General features: G+C 40.9%; 3 protein-coding genes and 1 long non-coding RNA gene across 7 annotated transcripts; 1 reads left to right on the top strand and 3 right to left on the bottom strand.

Annotated features, from left to right (window-relative positions):
- The first annotated feature begins 90 nt into the window (after positions 1–90).
- Positions 91–16,884, top strand: LOC134196276 (uncharacterized). 3 transcript variants are annotated; one of them, XR_009972504.1, is made up of 8 exons: positions 91–185; positions 260–441; positions 3,122–3,195; positions 6,183–6,286; positions 6,352–6,401; positions 7,958–8,753; positions 8,813–9,391; positions 16,758–16,884. It is a non-coding gene; the product is annotated as an uncharacterized LOC134196276 (long non-coding RNA). The 3 variants fall into 3 exon arrangements; XR_009972503.1 differs by lacking the exon at positions 16,758–16,884 and having other exon boundaries at positions 8,813–9,519; XR_009972505.1 differs by lacking the exon at positions 16,758–16,884 and having other exon boundaries at positions 6,235–6,286; positions 8,813–9,519.
- Positions 1,850–5,027, bottom strand: LOC134196275 (uncharacterized). Its single transcript, XM_062665368.1, has 4 exons — positions 4,778–5,027; positions 4,373–4,711; positions 2,184–2,735; positions 1,850–2,123 (listed from the first exon to the last, which is right to left on the bottom strand). Exons 1-4 carry the CDS (start codon positions 4,833–4,835, stop codon positions 2,074–2,076), a joined length of 999 nt encoding a protein of 332 aa, XP_062521352.1. The 5' UTR covers positions 4,836–5,027; the 3' UTR covers positions 1,850–2,073.
- On the bottom strand, positions 6,478–10,986 carry LOC134196272 (solute carrier family 49 member 4-like). 2 transcript variants are annotated; one of them, XM_062665366.1, is made up of 12 exons: positions 10,442–10,532; positions 10,234–10,383; positions 10,083–10,173; positions 9,791–10,018; positions 9,679–9,722; positions 9,585–9,623; positions 7,876–8,005; positions 7,745–7,791; positions 7,621–7,682; positions 7,501–7,568; positions 6,978–7,096; positions 6,478–6,919 (listed from the first exon to the last, which is right to left on the bottom strand). In XM_062665366.1, the coding sequence occupies exons 2-12, from the start codon at positions 10,301–10,303 to the stop codon at positions 6,603–6,605; spliced, it is 1,215 nt and encodes a 404-aa protein (XP_062521350.1). In that variant the 5' UTR covers positions 10,304–10,383; positions 10,442–10,532; the 3' UTR covers positions 6,478–6,602. The 2 variants fall into 2 exon arrangements, with proteins under 2 accessions (XP_062521350.1, XP_062521349.1); XM_062665365.1 differs by having other exon boundaries at positions 10,234–10,986.
- Positions 12,098–14,629, bottom strand: LOC134196271 (solute carrier family 49 member 4-like). Its single transcript, XM_062665364.1, has 11 exons — positions 14,282–14,629; positions 14,132–14,222; positions 13,840–14,067; positions 13,733–13,776; positions 13,637–13,675; positions 13,249–13,378; positions 13,107–13,153; positions 12,985–13,046; positions 12,850–12,917; positions 12,559–12,677; positions 12,098–12,503 (listed from the first exon to the last, which is right to left on the bottom strand). Exons 1-11 carry the CDS (start codon positions 14,586–14,588, stop codon positions 12,187–12,189), a joined length of 1,452 nt encoding a protein of 483 aa, XP_062521348.1. The 5' UTR covers positions 14,589–14,629; the 3' UTR covers positions 12,098–12,186.
- Positions 16,885–19,757: the final 2,873 nt, after the last annotated feature.

Genomic DNA, 19,757 nt, shown 5'->3' on the forward strand with positions numbered 1-19,757 from the left:
GCTGCAGTCAGTTTCGTTCTGAGAATGTAAATTGCCTGACCATCACGTGATATAGACCACACAAATTTCTTTTTCATATCTATAAATGAATACATGCAGTGGTCTCTCCCGTTTGCGACCACTTCAAGAGCCCACCATGCAAACTTGGTCATCAAATGGAGGTGGTCTCAGTTATGTAAGTGCAGGTAAGTATTCTAGATAGCTATTGGCCATGCATATCCCGGGTCTACGACTAATCTTGTTCTAATTAATTGCCTAGGACTGAAGGTGGTCGCACGTCAAAGGCAGGGAATCGCACATGATCATGAGAAGGACGCGTATTTTGTGTGCGTCGTCGGGATTCGCTGCAGCATGTTTCTAATGATGTATACACTGTACATGCACGACCATTGTCTCTAAGGCAACATGTTCAATCTACCAAATTTGGGCAAAGCTCTAGAGGTAACGTATCTCTGCTAGAGAATTGCGAGTCGATCTAAAGTGTGATCAAGTGGTTGTCTAGTATAGTTATAGTTTCTGTAGTCGGCTCGCCTCATTTTTCTCTTGTCGTCGATTTAATGACATCAACTAATGTACAGCAGTGACTGTGTGCACTAACAAATACTAGTGCATGGATGTGAATACTTCAAATTATTGACCAAGTTCGTAAACAAATTTAACTGAAAGTGCATGCTAGTTACATATGCAAAAATGTGCAACGTTTAGCATTTGCTTTCACATTCTTACATGTTGATGCCACTTTTGGTTTTGTTCTCGTTAATTAACGGTTTGAGTATGTCGTTGTCGTTCTCTCTCGTCGCGTGCTTACGCGAAGTAAGTCCCGTAGACCTCACGGCTTGTAGTTAATTAATGAACTCAGTTTACTACCAGCAACGCATGCAAGTGTTGTTCTGCTTGGTAAATTTCGTAATTTTAATTATAAGAGGTAATTGTTTGGGTGCAAGTAGAAATGATTTCGAGTTCTTTCTGATAGTCGTGTATCAATCTGAATACAAATTTAATATACAAAAGCATCCAGCCGTCAAAGTCTGAATGTGAACCCTTCAAAAAGTCTATATTTGCCACATGTGTAGTGTTTGTGTCCTACAGTGAGGTTGATAGTAAACCGTGAACATGATCAAAAGAAAAATTGCAATTTTAGCCAGATAGACCTTACAATTACAGGTGATCCTTTTGTAACATACTTATATATATATATGTATATATACTATTTATTTATTTATTTACTTACCTACTTATTTATTTATTTATTTATCTATTTATTTATTTATTTACTTACTTACTTACTTATCTATTTATGTATTTATCTATTTATTTATCTATTTATTTATTTACTTACTTACTTACTTATTTATCTATTTATATATTTATTTACTTATTTATTTATTTATTTATTTATTTATTTATTTACTTACTTACTTATTTATTTATTTATTTGTTTATTTATTTTAATTTATATACATACTGTACTCTATAAATCTGAGTTGAAGCCTCTTATGGGACTGGGATCTGAGAAACCGGACTCTACAGAGTCTAGATCTGACATGACTAGAAGCCTATCTTCAGGGTGACGGTACAGCTATACAATATTCTGATTCTTTTCTGAATCCCAACACAGCGCCCCGAGAATCGTTAGTGACTCTAGAGGCTGCATGATCTATAGATCGATGCATGTGACTTTGTCAAAGGCCATTCAGCGGTATGAATATCTAGCAAACTTGGCGTTTGCGTAGAAATCGACGTGGCGGTTGGTGTATCTCCAGGACAGCAGTGCATGCTAATTTTTGTACCCCTAGCTCCCTAGACTAGAGAGTACGTAAAAGCCTACCAGACTCTTGTTGCAGATGAAATCTCTAAATTTTACTCCAGCGTTTAGCGAACAGTATACTTGGCTATTTCTAGTCGTACAGCAGTATTTTATATATATCCCGTATACAATATCTAAGTTCAGTGTGTAGACCATCTGTCGATAGTTCTGCATGCGCGTGCAATAGTTACACAGCAAATCAAAAGCTAGCCGCTCTAGAAATAGACATACGTGCTTATAGCAGCTACTATGGCGCAGACGAGCAATCAGACAGAATACTCTCTTTCGAACCCAAACTCTTCTCGAAGATCTATAGCTGCAACAACAGAAACCATGACTAAGTTAATATCAACACTGGATGATGCAGTCTACATACAAGGATCGTCTTCGATTTGGTTTTCGATTTGTTTTTCGATTTGGTTTTCGATTTGGTTTTTCTTGTTTTTGCAAAAATTATGTATAGCCAGTAACACAACAACAGCAGCAGCAACAACAACAACAACAACAACAGGAACTCCGATCCCTATTGCATCGTTGTTCTCTCCTTTTTTGACGTCGTTTGTTCGAGAATAATAAATGCTGTTACTTTGAGTTTCGTTTGTGCTACACATCGGTAGTGTTAGTATACAATGGTAAGTCTCGTTTTCGTCTTCTGAGTATACTGGCAGCATCCAGGACAGTATGTGTACTGTCCTATTGATTGTTAGTGGGCCAGAATAGACCAAATTGCCAAAGATTGTTTTGCTGCCACGGACAAATGAGACAACTGGTTCTGGTAGTATCCTACAGTCTTCAGTAGAAGACTGCAGATTGTTACATATGGTAGTAACGGTGCAACGTAGACACTGAAGGGTGGAACCGCTGACATCGACGTTTGGTTGAGCCAATGAACAGTCGTTTTCCACAGTCAAAACGGGATGAGGAACCTCTAAACAAAAAATAATCAATGTAGTCTAGAGTGCAGTGTGTGCATGTGTACCATGCAGATTGTGTTTCGTTCAGAATGTTAGCTGTAGGTATAGTGTCACTTCGAAGACATGCAAACAAGTCACATTGCCTTTCCAGAAATCACGTGTTCAAGGAAAGTTCCTAGATCTAGCCAGCATGTGTTTGATGGCCAGCCAATTCGATCAAAAACAGTCCCTACTAACTTACGTAAATGTATGGTGACTGCAGTCTAGCGTAAATCGTTCCTAGGCGAGACTGAAATGCAACTATAATTTGTATTTCAACCTGTATATACAAAATTTTTAGTTTTCCTAACCTAAACTTTGTATACATATATCTATATTATAACCTTATTTTCATTTGCAGAAACGCTGATGTCAATAGAAAATCGTTTCACAGTTTTTGGAATGATGGTTACTTGTCTAGCGGTCATTTTGGTGGTAAGAACCTCAATGCAAAAATTGTAAAGCCCAATCACTCACTGACCTCTATCACCACCATGTTTTTGCACCGTTTGTATTCAAGTTTAGACACATACAATATACGCACGCACGCACACCCCACCCACCCAACCCCACCCAACCCCCAACCCAATTCCCAACCCCACCCACACCACCCACCCACACCACCCACACCACCACCCACACCACCACCACCATCACCCACACCACACACACACACACACACACACACACACACACACACACACACACACACACACACACACACACACACACACACACACACACACACACACTCACATTACATATACAATAATATTTACATACATACATACCATATAGATACATACCATATACATACAAAAATACATACATATGCGGCAGTAACATACATAGATACATACATACATACATACATACATTTATTCATTCATTGTCTGCTACTCGTATACGAGTTCACGACTTCTCTACCAATTAGAATTCAACCATCGCTTGTGTGCTTGTTCGTGTGCATAGAGACCAATACGAGAATGACAATCGCGATGACAGATGGCGCATACATATTGACTTGTAATTACTCCTTGAGCCATTTGCTGGTGTATTTATACAACATACTTACATACATGCATACATACAGACATACATTTTTTCTGTTTTATTTCGAAGTTGCTACAACTCCTAATACATACATACATACATACATACATACATACATACATACATACATACATACATACATACATACATACATACATCAAGAAATGTATGTATGTATGTATATATATATATATATATATATATATATATATATATATATATATATATATATATATATATATATATACACACACACACACACACACATATATATATATATATATATATATATATATATATATATATATATATATATATATATATACATACATACATTTACTGATGTACATCTGTATGCTCTACTAATTATGTACAATGTACAGTCTAGCTAGAACATCTTTGCTATCTAGACTCTACAGTTTCTTGGCTTTTTGGCGTTTCTTGAAACGCCAATACCCAAAGTCGGTCTAATAAACTGTGTCTGCATTAATTGCTATAACTCACGTCAAACACAATTGTTTAGTCAACCTAATTAAGATACAGTGTATACGTCACGAACCTTGGACATAAAGACTAAAGCAATTTTCCTCGACATCAACGTTTGTCAGCCCGCAACAATAAACGCCAGCATCTGTTTTCTTGACAGGCGATGATGTTTCTATAGGAAACCAACCAACTTTTGATTTGACTGGCGGGAACAAAGTCGCAGAACTCCAATTCGTAATGTAGCTATCGGTTTTTCTGGAGCAGTGAGTGACCATCTCAACATTTGTGTCTACGACAACATCACCGTCACACTTGATTTCGTAGAGTCGCGTTGCTGCACAATATTCAGTGACGACCATGTCGCTAGTGGAAACGCTTCCACCGACAGTCCGTGGCTCAAGCTTGCATGAGGCTATTACAGTAAAAGAAATTTTGAGTAATCTGTATCCAATTGTTGCAAATTATGTTTCCCTCTCACCATCTGAATCCCACAGCAGTGACAAGATGAGGACTAGACACGAAATAAAAAAGGCCATTTCGTCGTGAGAGATGCCCGGATGAATTAGTTAATAATAAATTAATTGAGATTTGAAGAGATTGCTACATTTCATGCAACCGGGCGACTGTAGTTTATAGCTGCACACGCGTGTCAACTGTTAAGTTAACTTTGGAGTACAAGTGCCGATCGAGCGAGTCTAGAATCACAGTGATGACGTGTCACAAGCTAAAGCGCGCTACAGATAACGCTAGCTAAAACTCACGTATCCATTTTTACTGTACATCGACACAGGGGCGGCGGAGCGAGTTGAAAGTTGAGGGGGCTGAAAGGGTAAACATTACAGAAAGCAGAAATTCTACAGCATAAAGTTGATAAAGTTGGGGGGCTCTAGCCCCCCAGCCCCCCCGGCTCCGCCGCCCCTGGACATGCATGTCATGCATACAAATACTTCGTACGAGAATCAAAAGAGAGTCGACGGTAGCGAGGTTCAACTGTCGGTTATCTAACATGGTAAGGTAGACAGTCTCTAGCTAGCTACAAGTCTACAGTCGTTAATTAACTAAAACACAAGTACAAGCTGATCAGACGACTTTTAAAACCAATTAATAAATTAATTAATTGTAGCTGTTCACTTTTGCTCATGCAGTTTTAAGTACAAGCCTAGTTACATACTTCTCTGGACTCGACCCAGTCTCTCTCCGCAGGCGAGGATTGACAATACGGAGGCGAAGAGAGGCTGGGTCGAGTCTAGTACTGCTTTCTTTTTTTCTTCAACTTTCTCGCAAATAGAGGTTTGTATAGCCCGAGAGAAAACAGCATGTGCGTCGTGGTGCGAAAGAATTAATTAATTAGACCATCTCAAACGTTTAGAGCTAGGACATTTGATACGGCACGACGCATGAGCAGTACGTGTACCAAAGCTATACTATCTGTGCATAGCATGCATGGCAACTGCAGCCATATCCCTCAACGAATGAGATCGGTCGTGTGTTATGGACCGGGTAAGCAAATAGACTAGTACTGCAACACTCACATTCCAGTTACTACTCCAAACTCTAAGACTATTGCAACGTCACGTGACATCAGACCTGACCTCTCTTCTTGCAGGAGACGCTAAACGTCCTGCGTACGTACAGTACAGCCACCAATTACTCCAAGACATGAACTTATTGGAGAAGTAGTGGACCTTGGAGAAGGTGCAACCAACTGCCAATGAATTAACTGACTAAATCACCATACAACTTTCATATCTTTGTAGTATCGTCTTATCTTGCATGGTGTCAGCAAGACTGTTGCAGATAACAAAATAAAATAACTGCAATTATTGCCAATTTTTTTGTTGTACATTTAATCAAGTACTAGATGTAGCGATACTGTATGGTAGGGTCTGGTAAGAAGTATGGATTGAGATTGGAGATCATGCTATTTCTGAACAGATTGTTCCTTGCTGGAAATGCCAATTCTGTTTCAGAGGAGGATATCACACGTGTATGTCAATAAAATAAATAACAGCAACCATTACACTAATCTGTCTCAACACATGTACTGTACAGGTGCGACCGTGCCCCACATGATATCTAAGGATTTTACCAAAGATCACCAGGTAACATCCAAGTGTGTGTGTGTGTGTGTGTGTGTGTGTGTGTGTGTGTGTGTGTGCGTGTGTGTGTGTGTGTGTGTGTGAGAGAGAGAGAGAGAGAGAGAAAGTGTTAAAATCTCTTGGACATCCAAACAAGAAATTACATCTGCATTACCAAATACTAAATACATTTATAAATACCAAAACAAAACTAGTAATATGAAATTATGAATTGTCTTTTGAACCTCTCAAGTCAATCGACAATCGTTGATATTGAGCGCGGAAAAGCAGCATTATGGGAATGCACACCAAGCATGCTGCAGCCATTGAAGGATTCATCCATTTATCCATGGAATTCTTCAATTGGCTGAACATGGGCATAAGAAGAAATATCACACACCCAAGATTGCTCATCATTGTAAGAATGCCCGTCGTAGTGCCCTCTGCTATTGGATAAGTTGATTCAACAGCGAGCTCATAGAATAATGGGACAGCACCATTGATGAAAAGACCACCCAGAGTGGCAGAAATGTACAAACAAGCTAGAAGAAAATTAAGACTTTGGTTGAAAATTGCTAGAAAGAGAATAACGCTACTGACCTGTAGAAAATGGAAGAACTTTCAAACAAATAAGTAGAAACCAAGAAAAAGAGGCTGTGGCTCCAAACAAGATCAATATTAATACAACTTTTGTACGACGCTTCAGATAATCAGCGATTCTGCACATAAAACAGTAGTTTCATTAACAATATGTAACTATAGTCCAACACATGCACGTGTACACACACACACACACACACACACACACACACACACACACGCGTGCACACACACACACACACACACCACCACCACCACCACCACCACCACCACCACAACCACCACCACCACCACACCACCACCACCACCACCACCACCACAACCACCACCACCACCACACCACCACACATGCATGCACGCACACACACACGCACGCACACACACACCACACACGCACACACACATGCACACACACACACATGCATGCACGCATGCACACATGCACGCACGCGCGCGCGCGCACACACACACACACACACACACACACACACACACACACACACACACAGCATAAGTTTCTTACCCTGAAAAAAACAAGGCAGCAACAGACCCAGCAAGATTAGAGTAAAAGCCAATCCACCCAGCCTCAGTCTGAAGACATTTACATCAATCTCAATAACCTGATTCTCCAAGACAATAGTACCTCATCAATATAAAAACTTTTCAAGTTGACATCCAATATAGCTCCCCATCCAGCAAATGATCCTAAAAAAGAGAATCAATTTCAACATCTACTAATGTACAACACCCAAATGGCAAAGCTTTACCTGCACAAATTCCATAAGCTATGCAAAGAAGCCAAAACTGGTTACGTCTGCCACATAAAATAACAATAAGTTTTAATTAAATAAATGCTTACTGTAGATATGCAGTGCATTTTTGAATTTTGAGTTGTTACCTTCTAAGCTGTTGCAGTCCCTTTACAAAGCTAGTTCGTTGACATCTTGCTGTAATACTCGGTGGTAAAGGAGGCTTTTTAGGAAAATAAACAAGTACTAGAAGAAATGCTCCGGCTGCTGCAGCAAATTCTGAAAAATATTACCGGTAAGTGTATGCACTCGCATATTAAAGAATTTGTCTGCAGGTGTACAGACACAGTGACACACACACACACACACACACACACACACACACACACACACACACACACACACACACACACACACACACACACACACACACACACACACACACACACAATCAATCAATCCCTCCATCCATTTGCTGCTTGTGCTTCATGATTACCATAAGAGTACAGGAGATGCAGGCCAAAAAACTTCAAGTCTACACTGCTCGAGGTCTGTCTCGACAAAAACATTGGTGGTTATAAAGACCTTGCTGTTTGAAAGTCTGATGACCAAACTGACATGGAATACTGAGGCAGTAGAATGACAACGTTGGTAACTAATCAAACCTGCTTTGTTAGATGCCTGAAATTAGCAGCCAGGATTGAGTACAGTGCAAAAGACTCACGGTTTTACAAGTCGTTGTTCTCGTCGTCATTTTCTGTCATCTCTGAGGCTCTTCTCTTTGTCATCTGCTTCATTGTTGAATTGTCCTGCGCTATGTTTGATGATGGAGCACCAAGAGTTATGCTCTTCAGCTTTCTCGCTCCAGGATTCTAACAAGTTACACTGTTTGAGGTCACCAGTCACAACATCATTCCAACTACGCTTCTGTCCATCAACATTGTGCTTGCAACCAACAGGAGCAGACACAAGAAGCTGCTTGGGTAAGCAATCATTGACATCTTTGAGAGATGTTCAAGAAATGAAGGTAACGTTGTAGTAGAATTGATGAGATCCTTTGCTGTTTGGCCATCTTGCATGTCGTAGTGTGATGCTTCTGCTCCCTGACCGAGATCCCCAATATAATTCGAAGGCAACAAATCAAAAATGACTCAAAACGACGCCCACAAGACTCAAGGAGGACGGTGCACTCGAGACTATACAGCAAGGTTGGAAGGATCACACTGTTAAAAGATGAACCCTGGTGCTTGTCTTGATCTTATACGTTAATACCACAAGATCCAAGAGAGAGACTGAAAGGCATGAGGCTTTACAGATTCCAGAATTAATCTCTGTGTCCAATCCACAATCATTTTGAACAATGCTTCCCAAGTACTGGAAATGAGAGACCACTTCAATAGGCTCGTCTCCAACAACAAGGTGGATGGATACAGGAGATTGAATGTGTGAGCACTCAGATGGCCGATAGAACAGCTAAGGGTTTTGTCTTTTTGCAGCTAATAGTGAGACCTAGTTTCATACAGCAGTTTGATAAGAAATCCAGCATTGTGATGAGGTCAAACCAATTGTCAGAGAGAAGAGCCATATCGTCGGCATACTCAAATCAGTCACCAGAGATTCGAATCTCAAGGTCTTCCTGTTCTCGACAAGATGGGCATCATGAAGGTAGGTTATACTTTGATGTCCTTTCCTTGTGATCTGTGCTTGTCCAAAGCCATGTGAATGGCAATGTCAAAGTAGAATAAGGCAGGTGCCAACACACAGCTTTGCTGGACACTGCTGGCATGCACACACACACACACACACACACACACACACACACACACACACACACACACACACGTGCTCACGCACATACCTATAAATGTGTACACTCGAATGTCTTCCCTAAGTTTGTCTACAAACCACAGTATAACAGTCATCTTCTATATAACAACAAAAAGACTGCTTACGTAAGTTAGTTGTTATATTGTGTTCACTATGATTCGCTACATGACTGTAGAAGATAGACACTATAGTTAGATTAATATATACACAACAAATATCATCCATCAATTTTCATACTTGTGTAATATCGCGGTCCCATTGAATGTCACATTGGACTTCTTATAAGGCACAAGAATAGGTCCAATAACAAATGCAAATGACATGCCATAATAACTTGAAAGTGCTGTCACAGCAGTTGCAGTAGTCCTCTGGCCCGGTGGAAACCACACTGCTGATATAAGCGGTGGAGAAGACATTACAACTGGGGCAGCCAAACCATTCAGAAATAACCCAACATGATTCAACCTGTTGTCATAGTGACTTGCTTTTGAAAATAAAACAATTGACTTTAGTTGTGGATCATTCTCACCATGTCGCCTTCACTGGCTCCATACTGATACAACGAATACCAGCACCACCAGCTACCAAAGCACCTGTAATTACCATCGCCCATCGTAAACCTTTCATCAAAACATACAAAAACTCAAACGACGTCTAAGTTCAGTAGATCTCGATCCAACCTTTTACATCCATAATCCACGAGAAAAAGACAACAGAGACAATGTAGGCTATAGAACCCCAGTTTGCCATCAGAGCAATAGTCGAGTCACTCCAGTTGAATACAAGCTCTGCAGGGCCTTGAATTGGACCAAAAGTGTTCCAGATCCATCCTTGAGAAAATCCAAGTAAAGTTGCAGCTGCTAGAATGTAGAACCTCACTCTGTAGACCTTCGTTTCTTTTCTGTGCTCATCGCTCTTTTCTTGAATGTTGCCATGCTTTGTGCCATTGATCATCAGTGGCTCTTCCTCATTGTTTGTGGACATAGTTGACTTCTAAGCCCCAAGCTACTCATGCAGTGTACAGAAGACAACACGTGATTCACACCAATCGGTGTAGATGACAATACAATAATCGCCTCCATTTTCTTAGTGGCACACTAAAATGACTCGGGTTCCAGACCACACGTCAAAAAGGCCGGCTGCTACAACACGTGGACTGTGAGAGATCGGACGTGTCAGCTGATCGTTACTATAAAAGTTCAGCAGATTATTTATTCGCTTCTAGATCTCCAAAGAACATTTCTTCGTTCTTCTGCAACTAGGAAGCTGATTCGCTGTCGGACCTCCTGCGCATGTTCCCGTAACAGTAAACTGGTTGTCTCAAATCCGATAAGTCCTCCAGGCTCCTACCGAAGAGTGCGCGATTCGTACTCTCTAGAGCCTCGTTCCCAAACCTCTGTTCCCAAACTGTGTAAATTTCAACTCCCGGATAAGATTGTCCACGTGCACCCAGGAACGAGGCAAGGAGAATCGAGAGACTTCATTAATTAATATCGCTCCTTTTAACTGGAGAGTTACTTTTTAACTAGGTTTATAGAGACTTTTGCAAACTTTCGGTACACCGATCGACGCGAGTCTAGTCTCGCGTAGCCCCGCCCCCTTTGATATCCGGTTGGCGTCTATACGCGTGTACGTGTGTACAGTACCGCCAAACTTTCCAACTTGATGACTAGCCGAGGGCGGAGTTAGAGTTACGTGGATCAGGTGGGGAGGCGACCGGCTGCACACTCGAGCCAACTAGGAAACAAAAAAGGGCTTGCTACGCGAGACTACGAAACAAGGATAATTTATTAATAATTAGTTAAGTGCAGTAGTAATTCTATTTTCTTAATTAAATAAGTGACAGACAATGTTAATTATAATGCCATATGAAGTTTGCAAAGGAGCACTGAGTCACTGAGTCTGCATGTAACTTGTGTGTGTGTGTGTGTGTGTGTGTGTGTGTGTGTGTGTGTGTGTGCGTGCGTGTGTGTGTGTGCGTGTGTGTGTGTGTGTGTGTGTGTGTGTGTGTGTGTGTGTGTGTGTGTGTGTGTCTGCGTGTGTGTGTGTGTGTGTGTGTGTGTGTGTGTGTGTGTGTGTGTGTGTGTGTGTGTGTCTGCGCGTGTGTGTGCGTGTGTGTGTGTGTGTGTGTGTGTGTGTGTGTGTGTGTGTGTGTGTGTGTACGTGGTGCTGTAGCTCAATTGGTTAAAGAGTCATCTTAGGGAGTGAGTATATCTGGAACCTTGCTGGGTGGCAAGTTCAAATCACAGTGATGGCGAGCTATGGCATAATTTCATTAATAAGCAAGGACCTTACATACAATTGCTTCTCTCGACTCACGAGTCTACGACACCTGGTCTTTGACTGGGGCACTAGGCAGCCATCAGTTGACCTAACATCAGCCATAGTCTCGCGTAGCCAGACCCCTTTCCGCCGAGTAGCGCTCGAAAGCCCAGCTGCATGATAGCTGGGAGGCGTGACCAAGAAATTGGCAGGTCCAGATATTTAGAGTTTAAGGTTAAGTTTTAAGTACAGTAGTTGCGTCTGCGCGCTCGCGCGCCAAAATCTGTTGCGCATCTAAACTTGAAATTACATTCGTACCACCAAATACTAGATACACAATATGCAATAGTAAAAAGATTAGTAATATAAAATTATGAATTGTCTTTTGACCCAATCAAATCAATCGACAATCGTTGGTATTGAGCTCTGAAAAGCAGCATTATGGGAATGCACACTAAGCATGCTGCAGCCATTGCAGGATTCATCCATTTATCCATGGAATTTTTCAGTTCTCTGAACATGGGCATAAGAAGAAATATCAAACACCCAAGATTGTTCATCATTGTCAGGATGCCCGTCGTTGTGCCCTCTGCTATTGGATACGTTGATTCAACAGCGAGCTCATAGAATAATGGAATAGCACCATTGATGAAAAGGCCACCAAGAGTGGCAGAAATGTACAAACAAGCTGAACGAAAAGACTTTGGTTGAAAATTGCTAGAAAAGAGAATAATGCTACTGACCTGTGGACGATGGAAGAACTTTCAAACAAATAAGTAGAAACCAAGAAAAAGAGGCTGTGGCTCCAAACAAGATCAATATTAATACAACTTTTGTACGACGCTTCAGATAATCAGCAATTCTGCAAGACAAACCACAGTTGCATTGACTATATTTAACTTTTACACGTCAACACACACACACACACACACACACACACACACACACACACACACACACACACACACACACACACACACACACACACACACACACACACACACACACACACACAGCATCAGTTTGTTTCTTACCCTGAAAAAAGCAAGCCAGCAACAGACCCAGCAAGATTAGAGTAAAAGCCAATCCACCCAGCTTCAGTCTGCATGTGAACATATACATTAATTAACGTCGCTATTATATAAACCTGATTCTCTATGACAATATACCTCATCAATACCAAAATGTTTCAGGTTAACATCCAATATAGCTCCCCATCCAGAAAAAGCTCCTAGAAAGAACAGCGGAATTCTATCTAAGCATCTACAACACCCAAATGTCAATGCTTTACCTGTACAAATTCCATAAGCTATGCAAACAAGCCAAAACTGTTTACGTCTGTCAAATACATAAGAAAAAAGTTTGAATAAATTTAATCAAGTAAATGCTTACTACAAACATAAAGTACACTATTTGACAATTGGCACTGTTACTTTCTAAGCTGTTGCAGTCCCTTTACAAAACTAGTTCGTTGACATCCTGCTGTAATACTCGGTGGTGAAGGAGGCTTCTTAGGAAAATAAATAAGAAGAAGAAGAAAAGCTCCAGCTGCTACAGCAAATTCTAAAAAGTATTAATAAGATGTGTGTATAGAGAGTCACAATTACACACACACACACACACACACACACACACACACACACACACACACACACACACACACACACACACACACACACACACACACACACACACACACACACACACACACACCACACACACACACCACACACACACACACACACACACACACACACACACACACACACACACACACACACACACACACACACACAGGCACGCATGTGAACACACACATACCTACAAATGTATACAGTCGAATGTCTTCCGTAAGTGTGTCTATAACCACAGTATAACAGTCATCTTCTTCTATTAAAAAACTAAAAGGCAACTTACGTAAGTTAGTTGTTATATTGGGTTCACTATGATTTGCTAAACAACTGTAGAAGATAGACGCTTTAAATTCAGATACAAACAAAAATATTATTTATCAATTTTCATACTTGTGTGACATCACAGTCCCATTGAGTGTCACATTAGACTTCTTATAAGGCACAAGAATCGGTCCAATAACAAATGAAAATGACACACCATAATAATTTGACAGTGCTGTCACAGCAGTTGCAGTGGTCCTCTGGCCTGGTGGAAACCACACTGCTGATATAAGAGGTGGAGCAGACATTACAACTGGGCCAGCCAAACCATTCAGAAATAACCCAACATGATTCAACCTGTTGTCATAGTGACTTGCTTTTGAAAATGAAACAATTGACTTTAGCTGTGGATCACTCTCACCATGTCGCCGTCACTGGCTCCATACTGATACAACGAATACCAGCACCACCAGCTACCAAAGCACCTGTAATTACCATCGCCCATCGTAAACCTTTCATCAAAACATACAAAACTCAAACGACGTCTAAGCTCAGTAGATCTCGATCCAACCTTTTACATCCATAATCCACGAAAAAAAGACAACAGAGACAATGTAGGATATAGGACCCCAGTTTGCCATCAGAGCAATAGTCGAGTCACTCCAGTTGAATACACACTCTGCAGGGCCTTGAATTGGACCAAAAGTGTTCCAGATCCATCCTTGAGAGAATCCAAGTAAAGTTGCAGCTGCTAGAATGTAGAACCTCACTCTGTAGACCTTTGTTTCTTTTTTATGCTCGTCGCTCTTTTCTTGAATGTTTCCATGCGTAGCGCCATTGATCATCAACGGTTCTTCCTCATTATAGCTTGTGGACATAGTCGACTTCGATGTTCCAAGCGACTCAGTCCGTACCGTACAGCTAGTGAAAACACGTGATTCACACAAGACAACATGATTCGGAGTTCCAAACCACGCATTAACTTCCGCGTTTGCGCGCCCAGTGTGACGTCGATAGACGTGTAGTACGTGAGAGACTGAAGTTACGCCAGTCTAGTATGTCAGCCCCTGTGGCTAGTTTGTGTGGTAGATTCACTAATCTTCTAGATCTCCAACGCACATTTCTCTATGTAGGCTGATTCGCTATCGACCCTAGCCGACGTACTGCATGTTCTACGTAATTATTAGAGGTAGATCTAGTTGCAAAAATTATGCGGGACATTAGTCGCTTGCCGCGTCCGTCAAAGCGTCACAATCATGAATATCAATGTAATTGACAGCACTAACATACACCTCTACGGCTCGGCTCAATTTCATACTGAACGGTCACATCAGTCAACTATGCACCGTCAATTCCGCGTGTCTCCATCTCTACCTGGATCAACGGGCTCCGCCATTATCAAGTTTTCACACTGACGGGTTCATGCTAGAGTCTAGACTAATGGATGCAAGTTCTCGCAAACGTTATTATCCTGAGGCGGATCCTCTGGTTACAGCAGTCATTCTTGTCGACGACCGACTAGATGGATGTTTACTTTTAGGTTTTACTTCATTACTAATAAACTACACTGATTTCATAGGGTCCGCCCCTGTAACATGAACTAGCAGCAAGGCATAGCAAAACCGGGGCTCATTAGACCTATACTTTCGACCAAGGCTACTAGTAATGCCAAGAGATCATGCAAAAAGGTAGTTTTTCGTGAATGTTCTCTGCCTCCCTGCAATATCCTCGGTCACCATTTTTAGGAATCCCAACCTGCCAATTTAATTAACCTTTTCTTCAAATCAGAAATTGTCAACAATTTTTAGTCTCACTTAAATTCGCGTCAATGATCCTGACGACACGGACTAATACTACAGCAAAGTTCTCTCCAGAATAAATACATTGACTTCTATGACTACACGTCAACACAGTTCTTTCATACAATACTCACTTCAACTGGTTAATAGAATTGATCCTTCTTCAGTTGACTATGAGCAACAAGAAATGCATGCATGAGGACACATCTTCTCTATTGTATCCACACAGAGAAACTGACACTCTCCCCAAAAGCAACAATATAGCATTGTATGCCAAACACTGTGAGCAAGTCCCTGTTTGCTGTTACTGCCAACTGCCATGAGCATTTTTTCTACAGCGCAACGACTTCTCTGTGACAATAATTATTGTTGTGCTTGCTAACATTAATTAATTGCTATGTTTATAAATTTTTTGACCGTATGGCTGTCCATGATCGAGATACTATATAAAAAATTAAAAATTAAAATGATCGAGATATTATATAAAAAATTAAAAAATTAAAAATAAATAAATGAAAACAAAAAACAATATTAAAAACAACATTAGCTAGTAAATGTGTTAACTAATTACTGTAAGAGAAAAAGTGTGAACATAGAGCATCAGCAAATAGTAGTATGTAAATATAACGTTATATCTCCTTACAGTTTCTATTTAGAATACTAGATGTAGTCTAATTAGTCCTACGTTTCGATTAAATATAACTGAGATAGTGGTACTGTACTTTCGAATCACTGCTATTCTCTGTACTCTCTAGAACCAAAACTTCCTAGATACACATCCTCCAATTTCCGAGCATCTTAGTTAGTTGGTTTGCTAGCTCTTTCATCGGTGTCTGGACACTCTAAACTGTATACGTATTATATATATATACGTATATACATACTTTCACATTCTATGTAGAGTCGTAATCAGTCTAGGAACACTACCACTCTGTGCACACAATTGCAAGTTGTAGTAAATTGATATGTACACGTGACGTTGCGTATTTGTATAGAATTTTTACTATAGACAACATAGCCTAAAATACATACGGCGTACCGTAAAATACATAACCGTATGTAATGTAATACATAATACGAAAATACCGTATGTAGCAACAAAACGTCTAGATAGTTAGTACAGTACCCGTTTTCGAACAACCGGGTAAGCCTTTACTTCTACGAGATCGAGTAATTCCATCAACCTTGCAAAGAAAAAACCCATGCAAGGTTTTGTTGACTTCGTAATTCTTTTTCTGTGCTTTTTAGGTCGACGTATACCTACTTCTTGTCTTCTTCAAATAAAAACCCGCCAACAATCTCCACCCTTGGGGTTTCATCAATTCCTGTCTCTAGAGAAGAACCAAATTTGACAATGGAAGTCATATAGAACTGCAACCGCTGCAAGACTAAACGACAATTGATCACATTCCATGCGTAATAATCAAATGTACACTTACGATCGTATTGTTAACGCGAATCTATAACAATACATGTACTTCTCAAGTAGCAACACTTGCTATCTCTCACCTTCGGCAATCACCATAATTAGCTACTTCTTTCCTAACATCACATACCTGTAGTTGAGGGTATAGAATACTCTTCATAAGTCAATAACCTCTTAAGCCTGGTTCATATGTTGACGCCGAGGCCGACGCTGATGCTGGAATAGAAATGAATTCTATTCCAGCGTCGGCAACATTAATTAAAGGATGCCATCTGCGTCAAGGCGGTGTCTTTGATGCTTTTTCTCATCTATCACGTCTGTCTAGACTATGTCTACAAATACGATACACACGACCAAAATATTTCATTTGCCTAGACCTACTCGTTCTCTAGACTACTAAACTGTTTTCTGAAGAATGCCAACCGACCATTTGCAATCAGTTACTTCACGGAAATGCGCTACAGCTGATAGAACTGACGAATATCTCTACTTCGATGAACTACCGACATCACAAGAACAAACAACTATTCACGGATTCGTCATGTTTAGTTCACCTATGAAGACAAGCCCAAAAGCTATACTTCGACGGACAATTAGCGGATACCAAACGCAACAACGTCCGAATTGTTGGATTCCGTAATTAATTAATTAAAGCAACAACCTTTACTACAACAATACCACCATAACCGAACTCTCGTCGTTATTTACAATTGCTCTGTTCAGCAAAGTCGTCAGTCTGGTAAAAAAAATTATCGAATTTGAACGGCTATACACACCACACCTATAGATATGTACGATAACACCAGCGCCGACTTGTACAAAGCTGTCCAGACGACGTCATCACTCTAGACAAGGTTGAAACATTACCTAATAGCGAACTAATCACCGTAATGGTAAAAGTGGTATCTTTGACCGAGACGGCTACCATACCAAGCAAAAATTTACAAAAACAAACGGCGACGATTTTTTGCCGACGCTACTTTATCTACTCTACTTATACTCTTTGGCAACACGTCAACACTCTGGATGTTGCAGTTTTATATACTGAGCAATGTTGTCATCACCACCTACAGGGGAACGTCAATTGTGCTATCAGCGTTGCGGCACTATCTACGGCTACCTCTATTGCCGACCTAGGCAACACCTACACGACATCAATCAACGACGGAACTCAAACAATAGAAAACGTCACTCTTCTTGGTGTACAACGACTCACCAAATATGTTGCTTGTCGCAAATGCGACTGCAAGGTCACCGCTCAGACAGACAACTCGAACCTAGGAGTCTGCACCAAATGTTCTGTGACGCAATTCGTGGACAAGGCTCCACGCAAAGCGCAGCTTTCCTCCTTATTTGACCTCAGCTACAATTCACACCTATTACTGTACGAGCATTCGACACCGTCCTCTACATACTCACTCGTCTTCCCAAAGGATCGTATATCAAGAACTAGACGAACTAAGCAGCTTTTCTTTCAATGAACAGCTTTGACGCACCTATCGACGAACAACACACACTAGTCGCCGTCAAATTGATCCGATCCACCTCGTCCTAATTTATCTCTTGGGGTGCATTTCTTTTGCCTCTTCTGCTCTTCTGGAAGAGGCCAGAAGAGTCACGCGATCTCTTCTGGTTGTTTCTTTTGCTTCTCTCCCCTTCTTCTAAAGTGTTAGAAGAGGCACGAGACCTCTTCTGGCTCTTCTGGCTGAAAGGCGGAAGAGGCAGAAGAGAAGAGGTCTAGTGACTTGTGAGACATGCGCATTAAAAACGCGCGTATTGATGGAGCCGTACGAGCGTCCTTCGCTTCCATTGCTTTGGAAACCAAGTGGTCTTCCAGCAATATCAAGTCCCACAACTACAGCTACTGCTAGTGGGTGTTCTCCAAGGACCTCTTTAAGGAACCAGAAACGGAGACAACGGTTGTAGAAGTCGCCTCTTCGAGTAGAGATCCAATTTCTTTAGTGAAAACCTTATTTGCTAATTAATTTCACAACTAGAGTACGTCTGGACGTGTAAACTATTAATGCGCATGCTCAGCTCTTCTAGGTCCTCTTCTGGTCATTTCTTTGGTTTGGCTCTTCTGATCAGACTGCGCATGATCGAGCTCTTCTGTTCTCTTCTGACACCTCTATTCCAGAAGAGCAGAAGAGGCAAAAGAAATGCACCCTTGCATCGACACTCTAACGATTATGCCACCTACTGTCAACTATTGACACGTCCCGTACTACAGTATCATCACAATCCCTGCCGTGCTGTATCTAACACTGAGATAGTTAATTTTTTGCCGGTAAAAGTAGAAATGGCAACAGATATACGATACATGTATATACCACTGGCTTTACAACAGAACTCGGTACATACGTCTATCCTGTACATTTCGATTGTCTTGGTTACGACCGCGAAACGCTCGACGAACCTACCAAGTTTATATACGTCATCTAGATTACTGGGAAATTTGCATGTTTACTTCCGTGATAGTTTCCGCAAATAGCGTAAAACTAGCTAGACTGGAATATTGTCTATAGCTACACGTGACGTTAACGTTGCAGTAGACGGTCAGAAAACTCCGTTGCTACGTGCTACTCACCGACGCGAGGCGCCTAAGGATATCGTAAAACTAGTTATAGTTGTCGCAGTGTAGCGAACACACGCACTCCGTAGACCACGTTTCTGTAGCAGTTGCTTCCGAACAGTGTTGTCTCTCAGTCCACAAATTAGTCTCGCAATAGTTCTGTCTCTATTAGAGACCCAAAACTGTAACCCCGTACCAGTTCTATTTTTATCAGTCAACCAGATGAAGAAAATATGGTGGAAGTGTTCAG

The sequence above is a fragment of the Corticium candelabrum genome, chromosome 21 (genome assembly GCF_963422355.1).
Source record: "Corticium candelabrum chromosome 21, ooCorCand1.1, whole genome shotgun sequence".
NCBI lineage: Eukaryota > Metazoa > Porifera > Homoscleromorpha > Homosclerophorida > Plakinidae > Corticium > Corticium candelabrum.

What these genes read in the sequence shown, in the direction of transcription:
- LOC134196272 (XM_062665365.1), bottom strand. Translation starts at nt 10,537, where the DNA reads ATGTCCACAAACAATGAGGAAGAGCCACTGATGATCAATGGCACAAAG. An exon ending in AGCTTATGGAATTTGTGCAG is followed by an intron (nt 7,683 to 7,744) that starts GTAAAGCTTTGC and finishes TCTCTTTTTTAG; the next exon opens with GATCATTTGCTGGATGGGGA. An exon ending in AGTTCTTCCATTTTCTACAG is followed by an intron (nt 6,920 to 6,977) that starts GTCAGTAGCGTT and finishes ATTTTCTTCTAG; the next exon opens with CTTGTTTGTACATTTCTGCC.
- LOC134196275 (XM_062665368.1), bottom strand. Translation starts at nt 4,835, where the DNA reads ATGGCCTTTTTTATTTCGTGTCTAGTCCTCATCTTGTCACTGCTGTGG. An exon ending in ACTGCTGTGGGATTCAGATG is followed by an intron (nt 4,712 to 4,777) that starts GTGAGAGGGAAA and finishes TTACTGTAATAG; the next exon opens with CCTCATGCAAGCTTGAGCCA. An exon ending in CCAAATCGAAGACGATCCTT is followed by an intron (nt 2,124 to 2,183) that starts GTATGTAGACTG and finishes CTGTTGTTGCAG; the next exon opens with CTATAGATCTTCGAGAAGAG.
- LOC134196271 (XM_062665364.1), bottom strand. Translation starts at nt 14,588, where the DNA reads ATGTCCACAAGCTATAATGAGGAAGAACCGTTGATGATCAATGGCGCT. An exon ending in GGGACTGTGATGTCACACAA is followed by an intron (nt 13,777 to 13,839) that starts GTATGAAAATTG and finishes TATCTTCTACAG; the next exon opens with TTGTTTAGCAAATCATAGTG. An exon ending in CAATATAACAACTAACTTAC is followed by an intron (nt 13,676 to 13,732) that starts GTAAGTTGCCTT and finishes CTGTGGTTATAG; the next exon opens with ACACACTTACGGAAGACATT.